The sequence below is a fragment of the Echiichthys vipera genome, assembly GCF_963691815.1.
Source record: "Echiichthys vipera genome assembly, chromosome: 8".
Taxonomy (NCBI): domain Eukaryota; kingdom Metazoa; phylum Chordata; class Actinopteri; order Perciformes; family Trachinidae; genus Echiichthys; species Echiichthys vipera.
The window spans coordinates 17,139,878-17,154,937 of NC_139833.1; the positions used below are offsets into that span (position 1 = coordinate 17,139,878).

General features: G+C 40.5%; 2 protein-coding genes across 2 annotated transcripts; one reads left to right on the forward strand and one right to left on the reverse strand.

The window, feature by feature from the left end:
* Window positions 1–503: 503 nt before the first annotated feature.
* On the reverse strand, window positions 504–10,206 carry smg9 (SMG9 nonsense mediated mRNA decay factor). The gene is made up of 14 exons (XM_083918371.1): window positions 10,069–10,206; window positions 9,734–9,893; window positions 9,558–9,632; window positions 8,905–9,139; window positions 8,653–8,750; window positions 8,425–8,537; window positions 6,836–6,947; window positions 6,548–6,643; window positions 6,269–6,354; window positions 5,270–5,376; window positions 5,072–5,179; window positions 4,458–4,583; window positions 4,223–4,367; window positions 504–1,496 (listed from the first exon to the last, which is right to left on the reverse strand). The coding sequence occupies exons 1-14, from the start codon at window positions 10,071–10,073 to the stop codon at window positions 1,418–1,420; spliced, it is 1,545 nt and encodes a 514-aa protein (XP_083774497.1). The 5' UTR covers window positions 10,074–10,206; the 3' UTR covers window positions 504–1,417.
* A 1,369-nt stretch (window positions 10,207–11,575) lies between these two features.
* On the forward strand, window positions 11,576–14,923 carry LOC310950517 (uncharacterized protein). The gene is made up of 2 exons (XM_083918368.1): window positions 11,576–11,862; window positions 12,702–14,923. Exon 2 carries the CDS (start codon window positions 12,733–12,735, stop codon window positions 14,608–14,610), a length of 1,878 nt encoding a protein of 625 aa, XP_083774494.1. The 5' UTR covers window positions 11,576–11,862; window positions 12,702–12,732; the 3' UTR covers window positions 14,611–14,923.
* The last annotated feature ends 137 nt before the right edge of the window (window positions 14,924–15,060 follow it).

The following is a 15,060-nucleotide window of genomic DNA, read 5'->3' on the forward strand; positions in this document are numbered from 1 at the left end:
AATTCTTTAGGAAAACCTGCAGCCCTCGGTTAGACACTTGAAAATGGGCAGGTGGTTCATCTTCCAGCATGACAACGACCCAAAACACACCTCCATAAAAACAACAAAGTGGCTAAAGGACAGGAAGGTGAATGTCCTAGAGTGGCCCAGTCAGAGCCATGACCTGAATCCTACAGAACATCTGTGGATGGACTTGAAGAGTGCAGTCTATAACTGCTCACCACAGAATTTGACTCTGCAAGGAAAAAGGATTTAAAAAAGAAGCACACAACAAAGGATTGGTATCAGCTTTAGTTCTTGGAGATGCCTCAGGTTGACCCTCAGCTCCCCAGCAAAAGCAGACAAAATGTAATTGTTAAATGAGTGACTAATCTTTACCTCTACCTTAAAGATGTAAATGATATGTTTGTTTGAAGTCAACGTGGACAAAGAAGACACACAGATGTTTTTCATTTGCTCTCTTTTTTTAATGGAGAGGAGAAATATTGATTTACAAACTTTAGATTATTCTTTGTCCATAGTTTGAATCAATATGCTCTTTTATAACATCATTTTTTGTCTTTTTGTTCACTCAGTATCGAAAGCAAATGCTGACAGACTTTACAATGCTCTAAATGAACCACATGTTGGAGATGAAAAGGAGAAACGAAACCTACATATATATATATTTTTTGGCAGTTGGGATAAGGCGTTGCTCAACAAGTGTCAGAGCAACACAAAAGGACCCATCAAACAGGTTTAGGTTTAACAAAAGTTAAATGCCACATAAATCTTTCTACAGTTTCTTGTTAAACATTAAATGCAGAGGTGGTGGTGTAAAAGGTTTCAATGCGTTGACATCGCCCTTAGCCCTGTAAGAGAAGAGTTCAATGAAAAGCACTATGCAGATTAAGCATTAGCATTTAGCAAGAGTTTCTTTTTTTCTGAGTAATTGACAAACACTCTTTTTATTGACAGTTGAGAGAAAATTTTAAAAATCTCAGAAAACATGTGTGCACCATCAGTACACCAAAACGTACTTACTGAATTACAACAACACAAAGTCAATAATTGCTTGCATGTAAAAAAATAAAATAATTGACACATGTTGCATAAACATGTGCAGACAACTGTTTTACTTTTTTTCTAACCAGTGTTGTGCAGGCTGCTACTGTGTCTGCTGACAGTGGCAGGGATACAGGACTTCCTGACAAGCAGCACCAAGAGTCTGCAGCTCTTCACTGCCACCAAAGTCTACAGGTGTCCTGCTTTATAGCTGACTTTTCACCACTGATCTGGCTTCCAGTTTCACTTGTCTCCCCTGTAGGGTGCAGACAACGGTCGTCACTTTCAGAGCGGCATTTCTCTTTATGTCACCTGAATATTGGACATAAGGGCTTAAACTGCTATTGTACATAACAACAGTTCAACCTGGGTGTCAGCAGAGCAGACGGCTGTACTCGGAGAGGGCCGAGGACTTTTTCACCCCGTCCCAGATACGTGCCGCGTAGTGAAACCTGTAAAAACAAGACACATTTATACAAACCAGAAATTGTATTCACCTTGTTGAAATCTAACCCACAAGCAACATCCCCATTCCTGTGTCTTTACGTCCAGGTTCAAACACAAATTGCAGAAAGAATAAATTACCACAGTAGTCAAATAATGGTAGTGCTAGAAAATAATAAATAATAAGCAGTAGAGAAAAATAATAATATACAAAACTGCAAGCAGCAATGAACGGCTTACATTATGAACAATTGACTGTCACAAGACTCAGAGAAAGAGTAGTGCTCACTAGTGCGCCAGCTAAGCTGCAGTTTTTAGCCACATGATAACCATGACAACCGGCTAAATGTTAAACGCTCTGCTCTGGCTTTCTGTTTCTATCCTTTTTGGGGACATCTAATGATGTAGCTTGGACTGTTTATGCTGCTTTTTTTATTTTTATTTTTTTTACCTGGAGCGGTAAACTTTTATACACTGAGTGAACTATGTTTGTTGGACAATGGCCCCCAAATGAGTAAAGCACAACTGTCTCCCTCCACTCTGTTGGGGTATTGGACACTATGTTGGGACGAGGGTTGTTTGTTTATTTTGTCAATTAAACAGTCAGCCATGCTCTAAAAATGGGCCGCCATCAAAATTCCATTCTGCTTTGTACTACTTATGACACAGTAAGGATCTAATGAGTACCACTCCTTTGTTGATCACCTAGTGTTGTGTAACGAAGGAGTGGTCACCATTTGGAACTCAGAAGTCAGATATGTGTTTGACGTAGACAACTTATTTTTCTTTTATTCACACAACTCAGGCAAAAGCTGTGTTTTTCACCCTAACTTGAACTGCTATTGTTTTTAGGAAAGGGGTTCCATTTGAGACCATGTTTAATGTTCTTTCAGATAAAAGTAATTGCTACGTTTTCCTATTTGGTTAAGTTGTTCAGTACTCCAACTATCCTGGTCAGCTTATATGAACTCAATTGGGAAGATCAATATTTTTTTGCAGGCTCATTGCCACTCCTCCTGACCTCAACACCCACCAGCTATTTTTAGGGGGAATTTTTATTGGTATCCAGTATACCCAGCTAGATTGATCGATCTAAGTCCAAACCAAACACCCGCATGTCGAAATCTACGTCCGTTATCAACACTCATATAACTTATCTAAAGCTGGAGAAGATTATTACCTAATAGATAATTGATTGCTTCAATTTATCTGAAATTGCCAGTACAACAGCGTGGTACTACGCTGTGGTACTATGACATCTGGATTCCAAATATCAATCTGGACTGGGCTATGATCATAAATGACAATGCTGTTGACAATGCAGCGTAGTACCACAGCGTAGTACTACAGTGCAGTACCACAGAGACTTTAAATCCTTTTTGACATGCCATATTTTCAGAATTCAGAATTGACAGCAGATATGCCCTCTCCCCTACTCCAGTCCTATTTAAAGAAAAGCTCCTACTTCCGACCGGATTCAATAAACTCTCTGCTGTACAAGCAGAGAGGCCTCTGCTAAAATCCAAGCAGTCTTGTTGTGAACATGGTGAAGAAGAGCAGGCGAATTATTAGCATATCAGATGAAGCGAGAAGTAGACAAACAGGCTATAGGTTTAACATAAGCATAAATAAACAAACATCAGTTTCAGTGATCGGTTTCTTGTTTTATATTATGTATATAATTTCTTATATTTTGATGGGTGAGGGGAGGCACAATGAAGGCTACAACTATAACATAAAAAGTGAGTGCTATTCTTTTGCATGTATATACGTACATTTATATCAACCGAGCAAATTAATTATAATGAAATTGATCATTTTCTTTAATATTGGTAGGATGACACAAAAACATTTTTATATCAAGAAGAGGGAGGAAGAGTAAAAAAGTAAAAATCAGGTTATCTAATCCACACAGCACAATGCTGCTGCATTTATATCGTTTCTATTGTTTATAACTTCACAATAAGCAAACTTTAAGACACTTTGATTTTTGAAAATATGGTTTCCAGCTAATTTAAAAAGATGATGATCAGCCTAAAGTATAGACTAGTTTGTGACCATGGTGAAATAAATGTTTCAGGGCTGGTGAATACAATTGTTCTCATCATAAGTAGAGTATTATTCAATCTCATTGTTATAGAAGAGACTACAACAAAGTGTAGCTAAAAAAAACCTATCTAAGTGGTGACCGTTCTTAAGTACATTTGCCACCAATAGTATGTTACAATTTTGAATGCAGGACTTTTACTTGTAATGGGGTATCATAACATTGTTGCATTGGATTATAGGATCTCTGTACTTCTTTTACCGTAACAACAGGCTAATGTTATTAATGGTAAATATTTGGAATAATGGTTGGCATTTACAATTTCACATCCACCCAAGCCCATTTGCATTTGCAAAGGAGTTCAAAGAACTGTCCTCACTAGAGCAACCCGTCGCCAAGGGGTGAGGAGAGTGAACAGGAGGGATAAGATCGATGTTGTATATTTGGGTAGGGGGAGGGGGAAGGAATTTGGAGCTATGACTGGTCGAATTCTTTACAGCAGGCTTGTCGCTGCTGCTGATTGCCGTTTAGACTTGAGTATTACACCGCTTTAGAGTGACGAATCGTGCCTGCGTGCTCATGTTAAAATGCATACCTACGCAAACTATGTACAGGTTGGCGGGTCTGTTAGTTGATTACAGATGTTATTGCAAATAGACAGTGGGCAAAGAAAAATGTGATGTTTACCAGTTCTTCTCAGTGAGGATGGTGTGTGACAGCTGACACCGGGGCATGGCCAATATTTGGCTGCGGAGTTTTGAAACCATGGTGGAGAATGCAGGATGGCCTTTGTACCCCGGGAGCAAAGAGAAGAGCGGATATGTTCCCGTCCCTAAACACGGTACAAAGATTAATTTGCATCTTCATAATAATACACAGGACAATTTAATTTTGCCTTATGTGAAAATAAATTCTGAATCACCTGCTTTAGTCAGATTATCCTCCCCATCATTCTCCTGCATAGGTAGGAGGAACATGTTGACTTCAGTTGCCAGATAGTCCTGCCCCAAGCCAGGGAAGATATTGCAGTCTAGCATGGACAATGTACCTTAAGAAAAAGCACAAACGATGGGATGAGTACAGGTGTGGTACTGTAAGATTATTTTCATATTCAAATCTCGAAACCAAATACTACTCATGTCCATGTTAATGTTCCAAACATTTGCATTGGTTTGCCTTCATCCAAAACAAACGATGGGATGAGTACAGGTGTGGTACTGTAAGATTATTTTCATATTCAAATCTCGAAACCAAATACTACTCATGTCCATGTTAATGTTCCAAACATTTGCATTGGTTTGCCTTCATCCAAAACAAACGATGGGATGAGTACAGGTGTGGTACTGTAAGATTATTTTCATAGTCAAATCTCAAAACCAAATACTACTCATGTCCATGTTAATGTTCCAAACATTTGCATTGGTTTGCCATTTATCCAATCCGTTCTTAGCCATTAAACATGATATGCCCTAAAAACAACCACAGCATGAACAGAATAGATTAATGTGTGAAAATGATATTCTTGCAGTTTTGAACCTTTGTATTTGAGATGAGAGTGGGCCATTATCTTGTCCACCACCACGTGCATGTTCTTCAGATTCCTTGGGCAAAAATCATCCCGCCTGGCCTTATTTTGGAGGAACACTGGAGGAGGAAGGGATTCAAGGAAGTTGATTTTGATATCACAGAACCTGGAGGGTGTGTGAGATTGTGTTTCTGCGTTAAAAATGTCACCTATATGAGGATAGTACTCTGCTCCATCGTCATTGCCTGAAGAGCCGGTGCTGTCGTGGCTTGCAGATGGAGTGGAAGGTTTCAGCATCTCAGCGGTCTGAAGAAACCTGCACACAAACATAGCATTAAACTTCCTGTGTGTTATCCGGGGTTGTAGTACTTGAGTCTAGTCTTTTTTTAAGTCTTGTACTTGTCTTGTTCTTGTGCCTTATTGGACTCAGCTATTGAGAACTGCTCAAGTTGTTCTGGGTTGCTGATTCTGGATCAGTTGTAAAAAAAAAATTGCCTAAATTCTATGCATTGATAAGTTTGATGTTAGAAGATAGATCAATCTTTTTCTTTTTTAGAAACCACGGTTTTGTCAGCATTTGCATTCATGAGGCAATAGCTACAAAGGTTGAGTTATTCACCATCTTTCAATATTAAAGGTGTCAGAATTCTCCAAATCCACCGTCACAGTAATGCTGGGGGGCATGACCAAAAATCATGGTATCTTTTTTTAAGATTCTGGGTCCATTTTTCAATTGACATGTAGACACATTTTTATCATTTCATCGTCTATGTCTTGCTGTCACCTCACCCTGTGCGTATGTTAAATGGATCCCTATATGACCGACTGTAGATTTACTTAAAGACTCCTTAGGAAACACTAGCAGTGGATTGTCATAAAGTCATTTTGAAGTGTATGAATTGATTTATAGCTGTTCCCAAGGATAATTTTAATGACGTGTGGAATGGTGTGCTGGCACATGTTAGACGGGTAAATAGCAAGTCATTGTCAACAGGCCCGTATTTTTTTTGTCTACAAGACCAACTGAAAGATAAACATTATTGAGCTTATGAAAAAGCAGAAGACAAATATCCTCTCAAGATACAAAATGAAATGCTCAACATTCCTGTGGGAGGGAAGAAAATTTGAGAGCTATCCTCTTCTTTTTGTACTGTGAAACTGGGCAATGACTACAACGCAGTACAATAGGAGACAGGTAAAGTACCTACCTGTACAGGTTTAAGTCGGTGAACCAGTCTTGAACCACAATCACTACATGGCACACTGTAAACAGGAAGGCGGCGATCTGAAGAGACTGTTAACAGATTATAGAGAGTACTAATGTGGTTACACGTTGAATGTGTGTGTACAGAATGATCACTAAACTGTCAGTAAACTATGTATCTGTGGACAGCAGATACACATTAGTCCGTGGAGATGATGCAGCAGTGATCACACGTAAACAACTAGTGTTTTCACCCACTGCCATCTGCAGGCCAGACACTCACCTGCATCTCAACATATGTGTGAGGGAGGTTGTACTCTGGAGGCAACTTCCGATCGTTGTTGATGAGGTGATCGAGAATAGATGGGCTGAGCATTGGCTGAAGAAATAAAAAAAGAGGCATTCACACACAACTTATCAATCCAAAACCGAATACAGCGTTTTACATTCTCACCCGCAACTACTTTCTATTTACACAGTTCATAACTTCCTTTCACTCTGACAGCTAATTAAAAATACTACAGAAAAAGAAATAGAAACCATCACTGTATCCGCAATAGTTAACTCATACCTGTGTATCCAAGAAGATTACTCTCTCCTGTGTGATGAAGAAATCAATGCCTGTACTCTGGTTTCCTCCTCTTTCCTTGATTTCCTGAGTTTGGGCTCTGAATACATAGCCCCTGTGCAAACACACATGTATTACATCAATAAAGTCACTGCACAGGATAAAGTTGTACTCTATAAGAATTGAGATATGTTGTTTCTAGCGGCCTCTTTGGCAGTAAGATGTAACTGCAGGCGAGCATATTCTTTCAGAGCACTCTATCTTGTCACATTCATGGTCACCATATGTGTTGACTATTATTTTTATTTTGCTCTTTTGAAAACTTTATTGAAACACATTCACCTCTATACTTCCATAACGTCCCCTATATGTTACCCTCGTAAATACGCACACACGCACACACACACACACACACACACACACACACACACTTCTGTCTTTACTAGTTCCTGATTTCCGATTACAAGTGAACGCAGCATAATCCCAGGGACATCTGGGCCGGCAGACCAACAGCTGTCAGCAGTGTCACTAACATGGCGGCTCATTTACATCCAGGGAGGGAATGTCGCCACCGACACTCAGACTGGAATACTCAGCAAAAAGGCAAGTAGAAGTGCTTTCATTAGTGGGTCATGATAGGAACTTAAAATAGACAGGAACTTAAAATACATGAAAATCTTACGGAGTACAACTTTTAAGCTAAAAATAAAAACAAATGACAAATTTAGTTTTTAAGTATGTGGTTGTCTTGTGTGTGGACACTGTATACTGTCGACACTGTACTGATTTTAAACAAACTAATATATGATGAGCTGAAACACTCCACTAGACTCTGCAGAGGCAGAGGAGTTTACTTTATCGCCCCTGTGTGTTCAGAAAAGGTACCATCAGCAGCTTTAAAATACAAAAATGTGATGGAAAGAACACATGTCTACACATTCAATTTTACTATTGAAATGTGTGGCCTGTTTATGTTATTTTAATTTTAAATGGGTGAGCATGAGCTGCTTCTGCGACACTGACTCTATTCCAACTGAACAATATGAACAGTAAATCAACAGAGAGACAAACTTGGGCTGACAGAATACGCTTAGCTTATCTTAAGCATGCATTTGTGTTAAACTCAAAACATATTTTCCTCTAAAATAACAAGTGAGGTGTTTGTGTACCAAGTGCCACTGACACAAAGTCAGTGTATGATGTACTGTGATTATTATATATTCTGCTTTTTAGTGGACTATTCTTGCTCTGATCAAAAAAACGACTGTGCTTTCTTTTAGATTATATATTTTACTGGTGCTGTCACTGGTGTAACAATGCTAAAGTATTCTGTAGTACAGTTTGGTCTCGCAGTGTAAGTTTAGGTAACTTTTACTGAAAGATTTTTTACAAAACTTAAATTTCAGTCCTATGTTTTAGTCTTAAGTGATCTCTGAATACATTTTTTTAAAACCTTTTATATACTAGATGACATTTACTGTCATAATGGGGAAACCTCATCCTAGTAAATAAAATACATTAATATAGGATTTGCACATGACCCAAGCATTTTACAAGCTTGAGTTCATCGCTGGTGTTACGGCCAACCTTACCTTTGATCTTCCTCAGGAGTGTTGGCGGACAACAGTGACATGATCGTAGATTTCCCACTTCCCTGCAGGCCAATGACTCCCACCACCAACATATCCGTCTGATCCCTCAGATACTGCAACACATGTCAGCAACACACAACTTCCTTTGAGAACTACAGCGCAGCATATTAAAAACATTATTAATACAAAGGCTCGGCAATCAACACAATGAATTAAACATTAACTCACCTCCATGGCACTGTCACACCAATTCATCTGATCATCCACAAGCTTAATGCTATGCTTCATCTTCTCTGGGGGGAGGAGTTTAGACTGGCCAACCATGGCTGAATGTCATATGAAAACATACAAGATTTACTTTTCTCTGCATCTGGCCTAAATGAATGCATCCTAACACAGAGTTTCCAAACACCGTTGTCACTGACCTTTACAGTAGAAAAGTAAAAAAGTTATTTTTTGTGAAATCTACAAAAAACTCACGGTCCACAGCGCTGCTCGATGCAGAAGCACCCATTCCTCTGTTTTGGATCTGGTATACAGGCTGAGTGGGTCGCTGCCCCTCCCTCTCCATCTTGGACGGCCCAGGACCAGAAGGCTGAGCCGCCGCTTCTGGAGGGGTCCCTGGTTTCCCTCCATCGTCCCTGGCTTTCATTAGCATGATGGGTTTCTCCAGGGCTGGAGCTCCACTGACAGGTGCATTCTGTGACAACTTGGCCTTAAAAAGAATTCACCAACAGCACGAATCAGTACATTGCATGACCTCAGAGGTAGAAGAGTGTAATCCATACAAACTGTTCTTTCTTTGATGATCACTTACTGTGACTCGTATGTTTTGGGATTGTGAATGTAGTCCTAAATGTTGGAAACTCAAGTGTCTACCTAATGCATTAATGTAAAAGTAGTGGATACCAAACTTTCTTCTCAACTTCGATAACATGATGTTTGATTTCACATATTGCAGTCACATTAATGCATATTGCTTTGAGGTCTCTCTGACAATCGGGCAAACAAAACACTGCCTACTTGACAAATTAAAATGTCCGTATGTCATTATTTATGATTGCATGCATTATCATTTGCGTTCAATAAGGATGATTAGAGTAAGTGCTGGTTTCTGAGACAAGCAAACGCACCCTTTCCCCAGGGGGTTTTGCAAGAATGATGGGGGTCTTCTGAATGAGTGGGCCTGGCGGATCCTCGCTCCCATCCTAAACAAATGAATTTGAGTTACTATGTTTAAGTGCAAAAGTAAATCCAGCAGTCGAAACAGCGAATACTTCATTAAAGAGTGTGTGTGTATTATAACTACCCTTCGTTCCCTCGGTTGATATTCTCTATCCCGACTCGGACCGGACAGGTTTTGGCCCGGAGCTCCAGCATCTCTGTCTCCACGGCGACGCCTCCTCCTGCGTCCCTGGCCGTACATCCCGGGCTGACTGTGGCCGGACTCCGACATGTCGCCGCTCACCCTGACTCACCACAACAGCACAACTGGTGTCAACAGTAAGATAGCTAACGATGGGAACACAGTCCAAGCAGCTGTTACTTTCACCTAACGTGAGAAGTCTTCGAAAGTAGACATCAACTCTCAGCTAGCAATCCTGTAGCCGTAACTGTCGTTTACTATGAAAGATGTTTACTTACGACATCCGTCTAGTCAGTCTTAAGCACTTGTTTGGATGTTAACGTTAGCTTTTTGGCAGTGCGCTTGTTTCGTACCGCAGAGTTCGCCGTTACGGTACAGCGGAGACCGGTTTCCGATATCAACACGCTGAAAGAAACTCCGCCCGCCTGAAATGGTGTTTCAATCAAACAAACCTCGTGCGTCTGGCAAATGAAGCCGTCATGAAACATCGTAATGATATTGGTAGTTCCGCCACTTGCTTAGCCACGCTTATGGCAAGCGGTTTTAACATTTAATAGACTGAATATGTATTGCAGATAGCTGTAATTAAAAGTTTTCCCAGTCAAAAAGAATGTTCTGGATATGTGATGTAATTCTTACTTGGAAAAACTCCCATTTCAAATATCTACAGTCCAATTGTTACCAGTCATCATTTTAATTTCAGATAATCCCAAATAAAAAAACATTCCAGATATCCATAATGTGATTTTGACTATACAGAGTACATTCTGGTTAGTAAAAATACCATTACCGTTATGTACAGCTACAATTTTACTAGTAAGAATTACATTACAGATATGCTTCTCATTCTAGATATCTAAAATGTAATTGTGGATATGTAGAATTTAGACATTCATAACACATACACATGAAGAGCAAAAGTGATGTCATTTGTACTAGTAAGAATAATGTTTTGGATATCTGAAATGACAATTGTATACAGGAATAATGTCATTGTGGATGTCTTTAGTTATCACCCTGACTAGTAAGAATTCAATTTTGACTAGGAGAAATGGCATTTTGGATACCTACGTAGGTAGGTCTAGAGTGTGATTCTAGACCTACCTACGCTGGAGGAGCCAACAAAAAAAAAAACATAGGAGCCTGTCGGGTGGCCCTCCTAATGTAAGGCATTTATTTAAAATAAATACAAACAAAGTAGTACAAAAATATGTGACGGGCATAATTACTCAGATATTAACATATGAATGGTGGATAAATTATGACAGATAATAGAAAGTCAGAAAGTTTTCAATTACTTAAATTAAGGTAATAGCATATCAGTCAGTATACCAGTTTCGCCAAATATTGAAATATGAACTTAATTTGGCCATGGAAGTTGAGTGAAGTCTTCTGATGCATCATGGGAAGTGTAGTCGTCCCCTTTCCGGTTTTAACCCGAGCTGCGTTGTTGGAGGGTCCCAGCGGATGGCGCTAGAAATACAGTGATGTTGCTGTTGTTTCTTTAAATTGCATTTTTTAAAAATCTTTATTAATAACACAAATAAAGTTAAGTACAGTGACAAAATCAGTGGTATACAAATCAACTATGATTACTTTCCAGATCGAGGTCATAACCATTAAAACCGGATGTTACTGCGCATGTGCAATACCCGAAAGCTCAGACATGTTTCTGTGTTTGTGTCCCAGCCTCCTTTCATTAGCCTGGGTTTAACCGGATACGGGGGAGTTTTGTGAGCGGACGCCATGATGGTGGCTTCAAATGTGAAATTTGAAAGCCTTTTTCCTTTTGTAATGTAGCTTTATTGTGTAGTATCTGTATCATAGCCACTTGTACAGATGGACGTGCTTCAGACACAAGTTTTGTATGGAGGCTATAAAAGAGGCTTTTCTCCGAAAATCCGAATCATTACACACAAGTCCAGGCTTGTATTCATTTAAGTAACGTACAGTTACAGTGGACAGATTGGGACTTATCGTCGCCTTGTAGTTTGGATTAATAAAATGATTTCCTCTTTGCTTTGTGCTGCAGGCGCCAGTGTTTGGTCCAGCGTAGTTACTTGCGGAAAGAGGTAAGATTCCCTGTACAGATGAAAGTGTAACCGTTAGCTTCATGGTCCAAACGGCTTCTTACACTGAAACATGTTACATTAACGTTAGCTAAAAGTGGGGAAACGTGAAAAAAGGGGAAATGGATAGTTTCAATTGGTTATGCTGGAAAGCGAGTCCGGGTTTATGATGAAGACAAAGTTAACTACACTAGAGCTGCAACTAAAACTCATATATATATATATATATATATATATATATATCATACATATATCAGTGGTACAAGACAAAAACAATGACAGAGCCGTCTAACGTTACAGTCATGCTAGCGACTGTACTGGGGCACGGGGGTTTCAGCTAGCATGCTCACAATGCTAACATGCTATTGTTAAGTAGTTATACAGTGTTTACTTCTCTCTGTCTTGCTTGTATGCGTGTTAGCATGCTAACACTGTTAATTAGCACTAAACACAAAGTACAGCTGAGGCTGATAGGAATCTCACTAGCTTTGCCACTATTTAGTCATAAAGTATTGTAGAAATTGAAAAGTGTAAATGTTCACCCGATGATAATGTTCAGTTAAAAAAAACAGTTTAACCAACTCTGTGGGCTTTTCCCTCCGGGGACAATGAATTTCTTTTGATAATTTACTCGACCTAATTAGCAATTCTGATATGATATGACCAGATATGTTGTCAGATTATAGTATAATTTGTTTCAACTTTAAATCATACAGGTATAACTAATACCTGTAGTTTCGCTAAATCTTTATCTTGAGAGTAAATAGCTGTCTGCTGTGATGCTTGTATGAGGCCTGTAATGTGGGATTTATTACCAAAGATTTTTCTGCTTTAAATTGCAGACCATCCAGAAGTTTGCCATGACGCCTCCTCATGTCCGAAAACTCGAGCAGCGATGAAGCGTGGTGTCTATCGACAAAAATGCAGGTGGATGCATGTCCAAAGGCGAAATGCTGGGAATGTGGAAAAACTTTTGGCAAAGTAACAAGCTTGATGTCTCACTACAAAAGCCACAATGTTAAAGCCACCTGCCACATCTGCAAGGTTACTTTCCAACGCCTGACATCACTCTCCATGCACCTGGACAATGCACACTCGCCACCCCTCTGCAAAAAGTGCAATCAGAGTTTCAGCAATGGGTGGGAGTTGAACAAGCATGCAGAGACACATTGCATGGGCTCGGTGCCATTTCAAGAAACTTCCTCTTTAATTTCTAAGGTCATATATCCGAGTCAGAATAGTGGCAAATTTCTGGCCCAGCAAAGCACAAAGTCAGTGCTGCGTTGCCCATTGTCAAAGTTGAGGCCTCAACACAGAATCGCAATGAAGCCTGAGAGAGCTGAGACATATAAAGACTGTGTAGAGTATACAGTGGGTGAAGACGATGAAGATATTGGTTGTGACAAAACAGATGATTCATCAAGCACTGAATCTGATGATGAAGATAACCCATGCTCGAAACCTGCAGACCTGCATCCAGATGATCCAGAGTCAGATGGTGGCTCAAGTTCAACTGACTCTTCCAGTGACTCTTCTCATAGTCCGCACCATAAAACCCCCCCTGCAGCCTTTCGTCGTGTTGATGGTTCAATGTGTACTGGGTGTGGTAGAGGGCCGTTTCGGTCAATGAAGCTCCATTTGCTGCACTGTGGTTTAAAGGTAAAATACCAGTGTTCAGTGTGCAAGAAGCTCTTTCTGAATGAGACATTTCTGAATGAACATTACATGCCTTTGTATTCCTGTAAGGTCTGTGGCCAAGTTTTCCCTCAAGAGACCCTGTACCGTCAACACCGGTGTCCCAAGGGAACCAAATCCCCTCTGGTCCTCTTTTGTCCCGAGTCAATGCCGCAAGCGTGTAACATATGCAAATCCTTTTTCACCTGTGAGAAAACTATGTTAAACCATGTCACCAAAGTTCACATGTCAGTGGTCAGCACCAAGGTGTGCATTATAACCAACCCATCAGCTTTAAGTGATAAAAAGGTTTTACCAGGTGTCTGTGGCACAGCAGCCCTGTCAGCCATCAGCAGTCCAAATTTGGTCAACCCTGTTATGAATGGAAAGCTCAGTGTTGGCCACACCTATGCAGGGTCTCTGTCTACTGTGAAATCGGAAGGCCAACCTCCTGCGACCATAAACATGGCGTCCTCTGCTGCACCTTTCAGATCGGGTAAAGACGGAGCATCATTTGTCCCTCCAGGTGCCACTGACACAAGTCCAGCTACTACGGCCTCTGACCCTGTCCCTCCACCAACGCCCGCTATTTTGGCCATGTTTGAGAACGACAGCCAGGGCGTGGCTTTGATGAAGCGTATGAACACAGGCTGGCGCTCCAAGGCCACTCACTCCTGCAGGCAGTGTGGTGCCATCTTCAGGCAGCCCTCCCTCATCATAAGCCACCGCTACCTCCACCGAGGCCGCCGCTTACACCGCTGCCAGTGCGGCCGAGCTTTTAAGCACCGACTGCACCTGCTGCGGCATTGTGTTCAGCACGCGGAGACTGTAAGCTACATCTGTGTCAGCTGCGGGGAGACTTTCACAGGAGCAAAACTCTTAGCTGAGCACATGAAGGGCAAATCAAGGAAGAAATCCCATTCTGGGCGTACATGGAAACGTAAAGTTAAGAAAAAGTGCAGAGTGCCCTTTACATGTGACTGTGGACAGTTCTTCTTTAGGCCTTCAGCCTATATATGGCACCAACTTAAAAACAGGACAAAAGCTAAACAATTAAAGAAGCAACCCTTGGAATGACAAAGCAGACACATCTCTGGTTTCTCTGTGGCTTTTAGGTACGACAGCTTTGTGACACACACCTTAAAACAAAGTTAAAGCAATTCTTACCTTTCTGGTATTTTTACACTTTTCTTTTGTAATCTTAAAATGCTCCTTATATGCGTATGGCACATTAAAATGTAATAGAAATCCACCAGGTGTTAAAACTCATCAATATTCAATTCTCATATTTCTGATACAAGTCTGACCGTTCATTTTATGCGGTCCAAATAAAATTATTTGCCGAGCTTCCTACCTGTTATCCGTTGCTGCACTGCTGATGCTGCGTTCAAGTGCCTTTGGAGGTCTAGTGACTAGGGAGTCAAAGTGGAACCTCCTACTAACAAATTTGGGGTAGGAGATTCCACTTTGACAGGCATTCCAGTGCACTTTGCCTAGTTGGAGGTCCGAAACTTCAGACTTCCCATT

Excerpts from the sequence above, each read along its gene's own strand:
- smg9 (XM_083918371.1), bottom strand. Across the intron at positions 6,644-6,835 it reads TAATCTTCTTGGATACACAG|CCAATGCTCAGCCCATCTAT; the intron begins GTATGAGTTAAC and ends TTATTTCTTCAG. Across the intron at positions 6,355-6,547 it reads ACACATATGTTGAGATGCAG|TCTCTTCAGATCGCCGCCTT; the intron begins GTGAGTGTCTGG and ends ATCTGTTAACAG.
- LOC310950517 (XM_083918368.1), top strand. The coding sequence starts at position 12,733 with ATGTCCGAAAACTCGAGCAGCGATGAAGCGTGGTGTCTATCGACAAAA.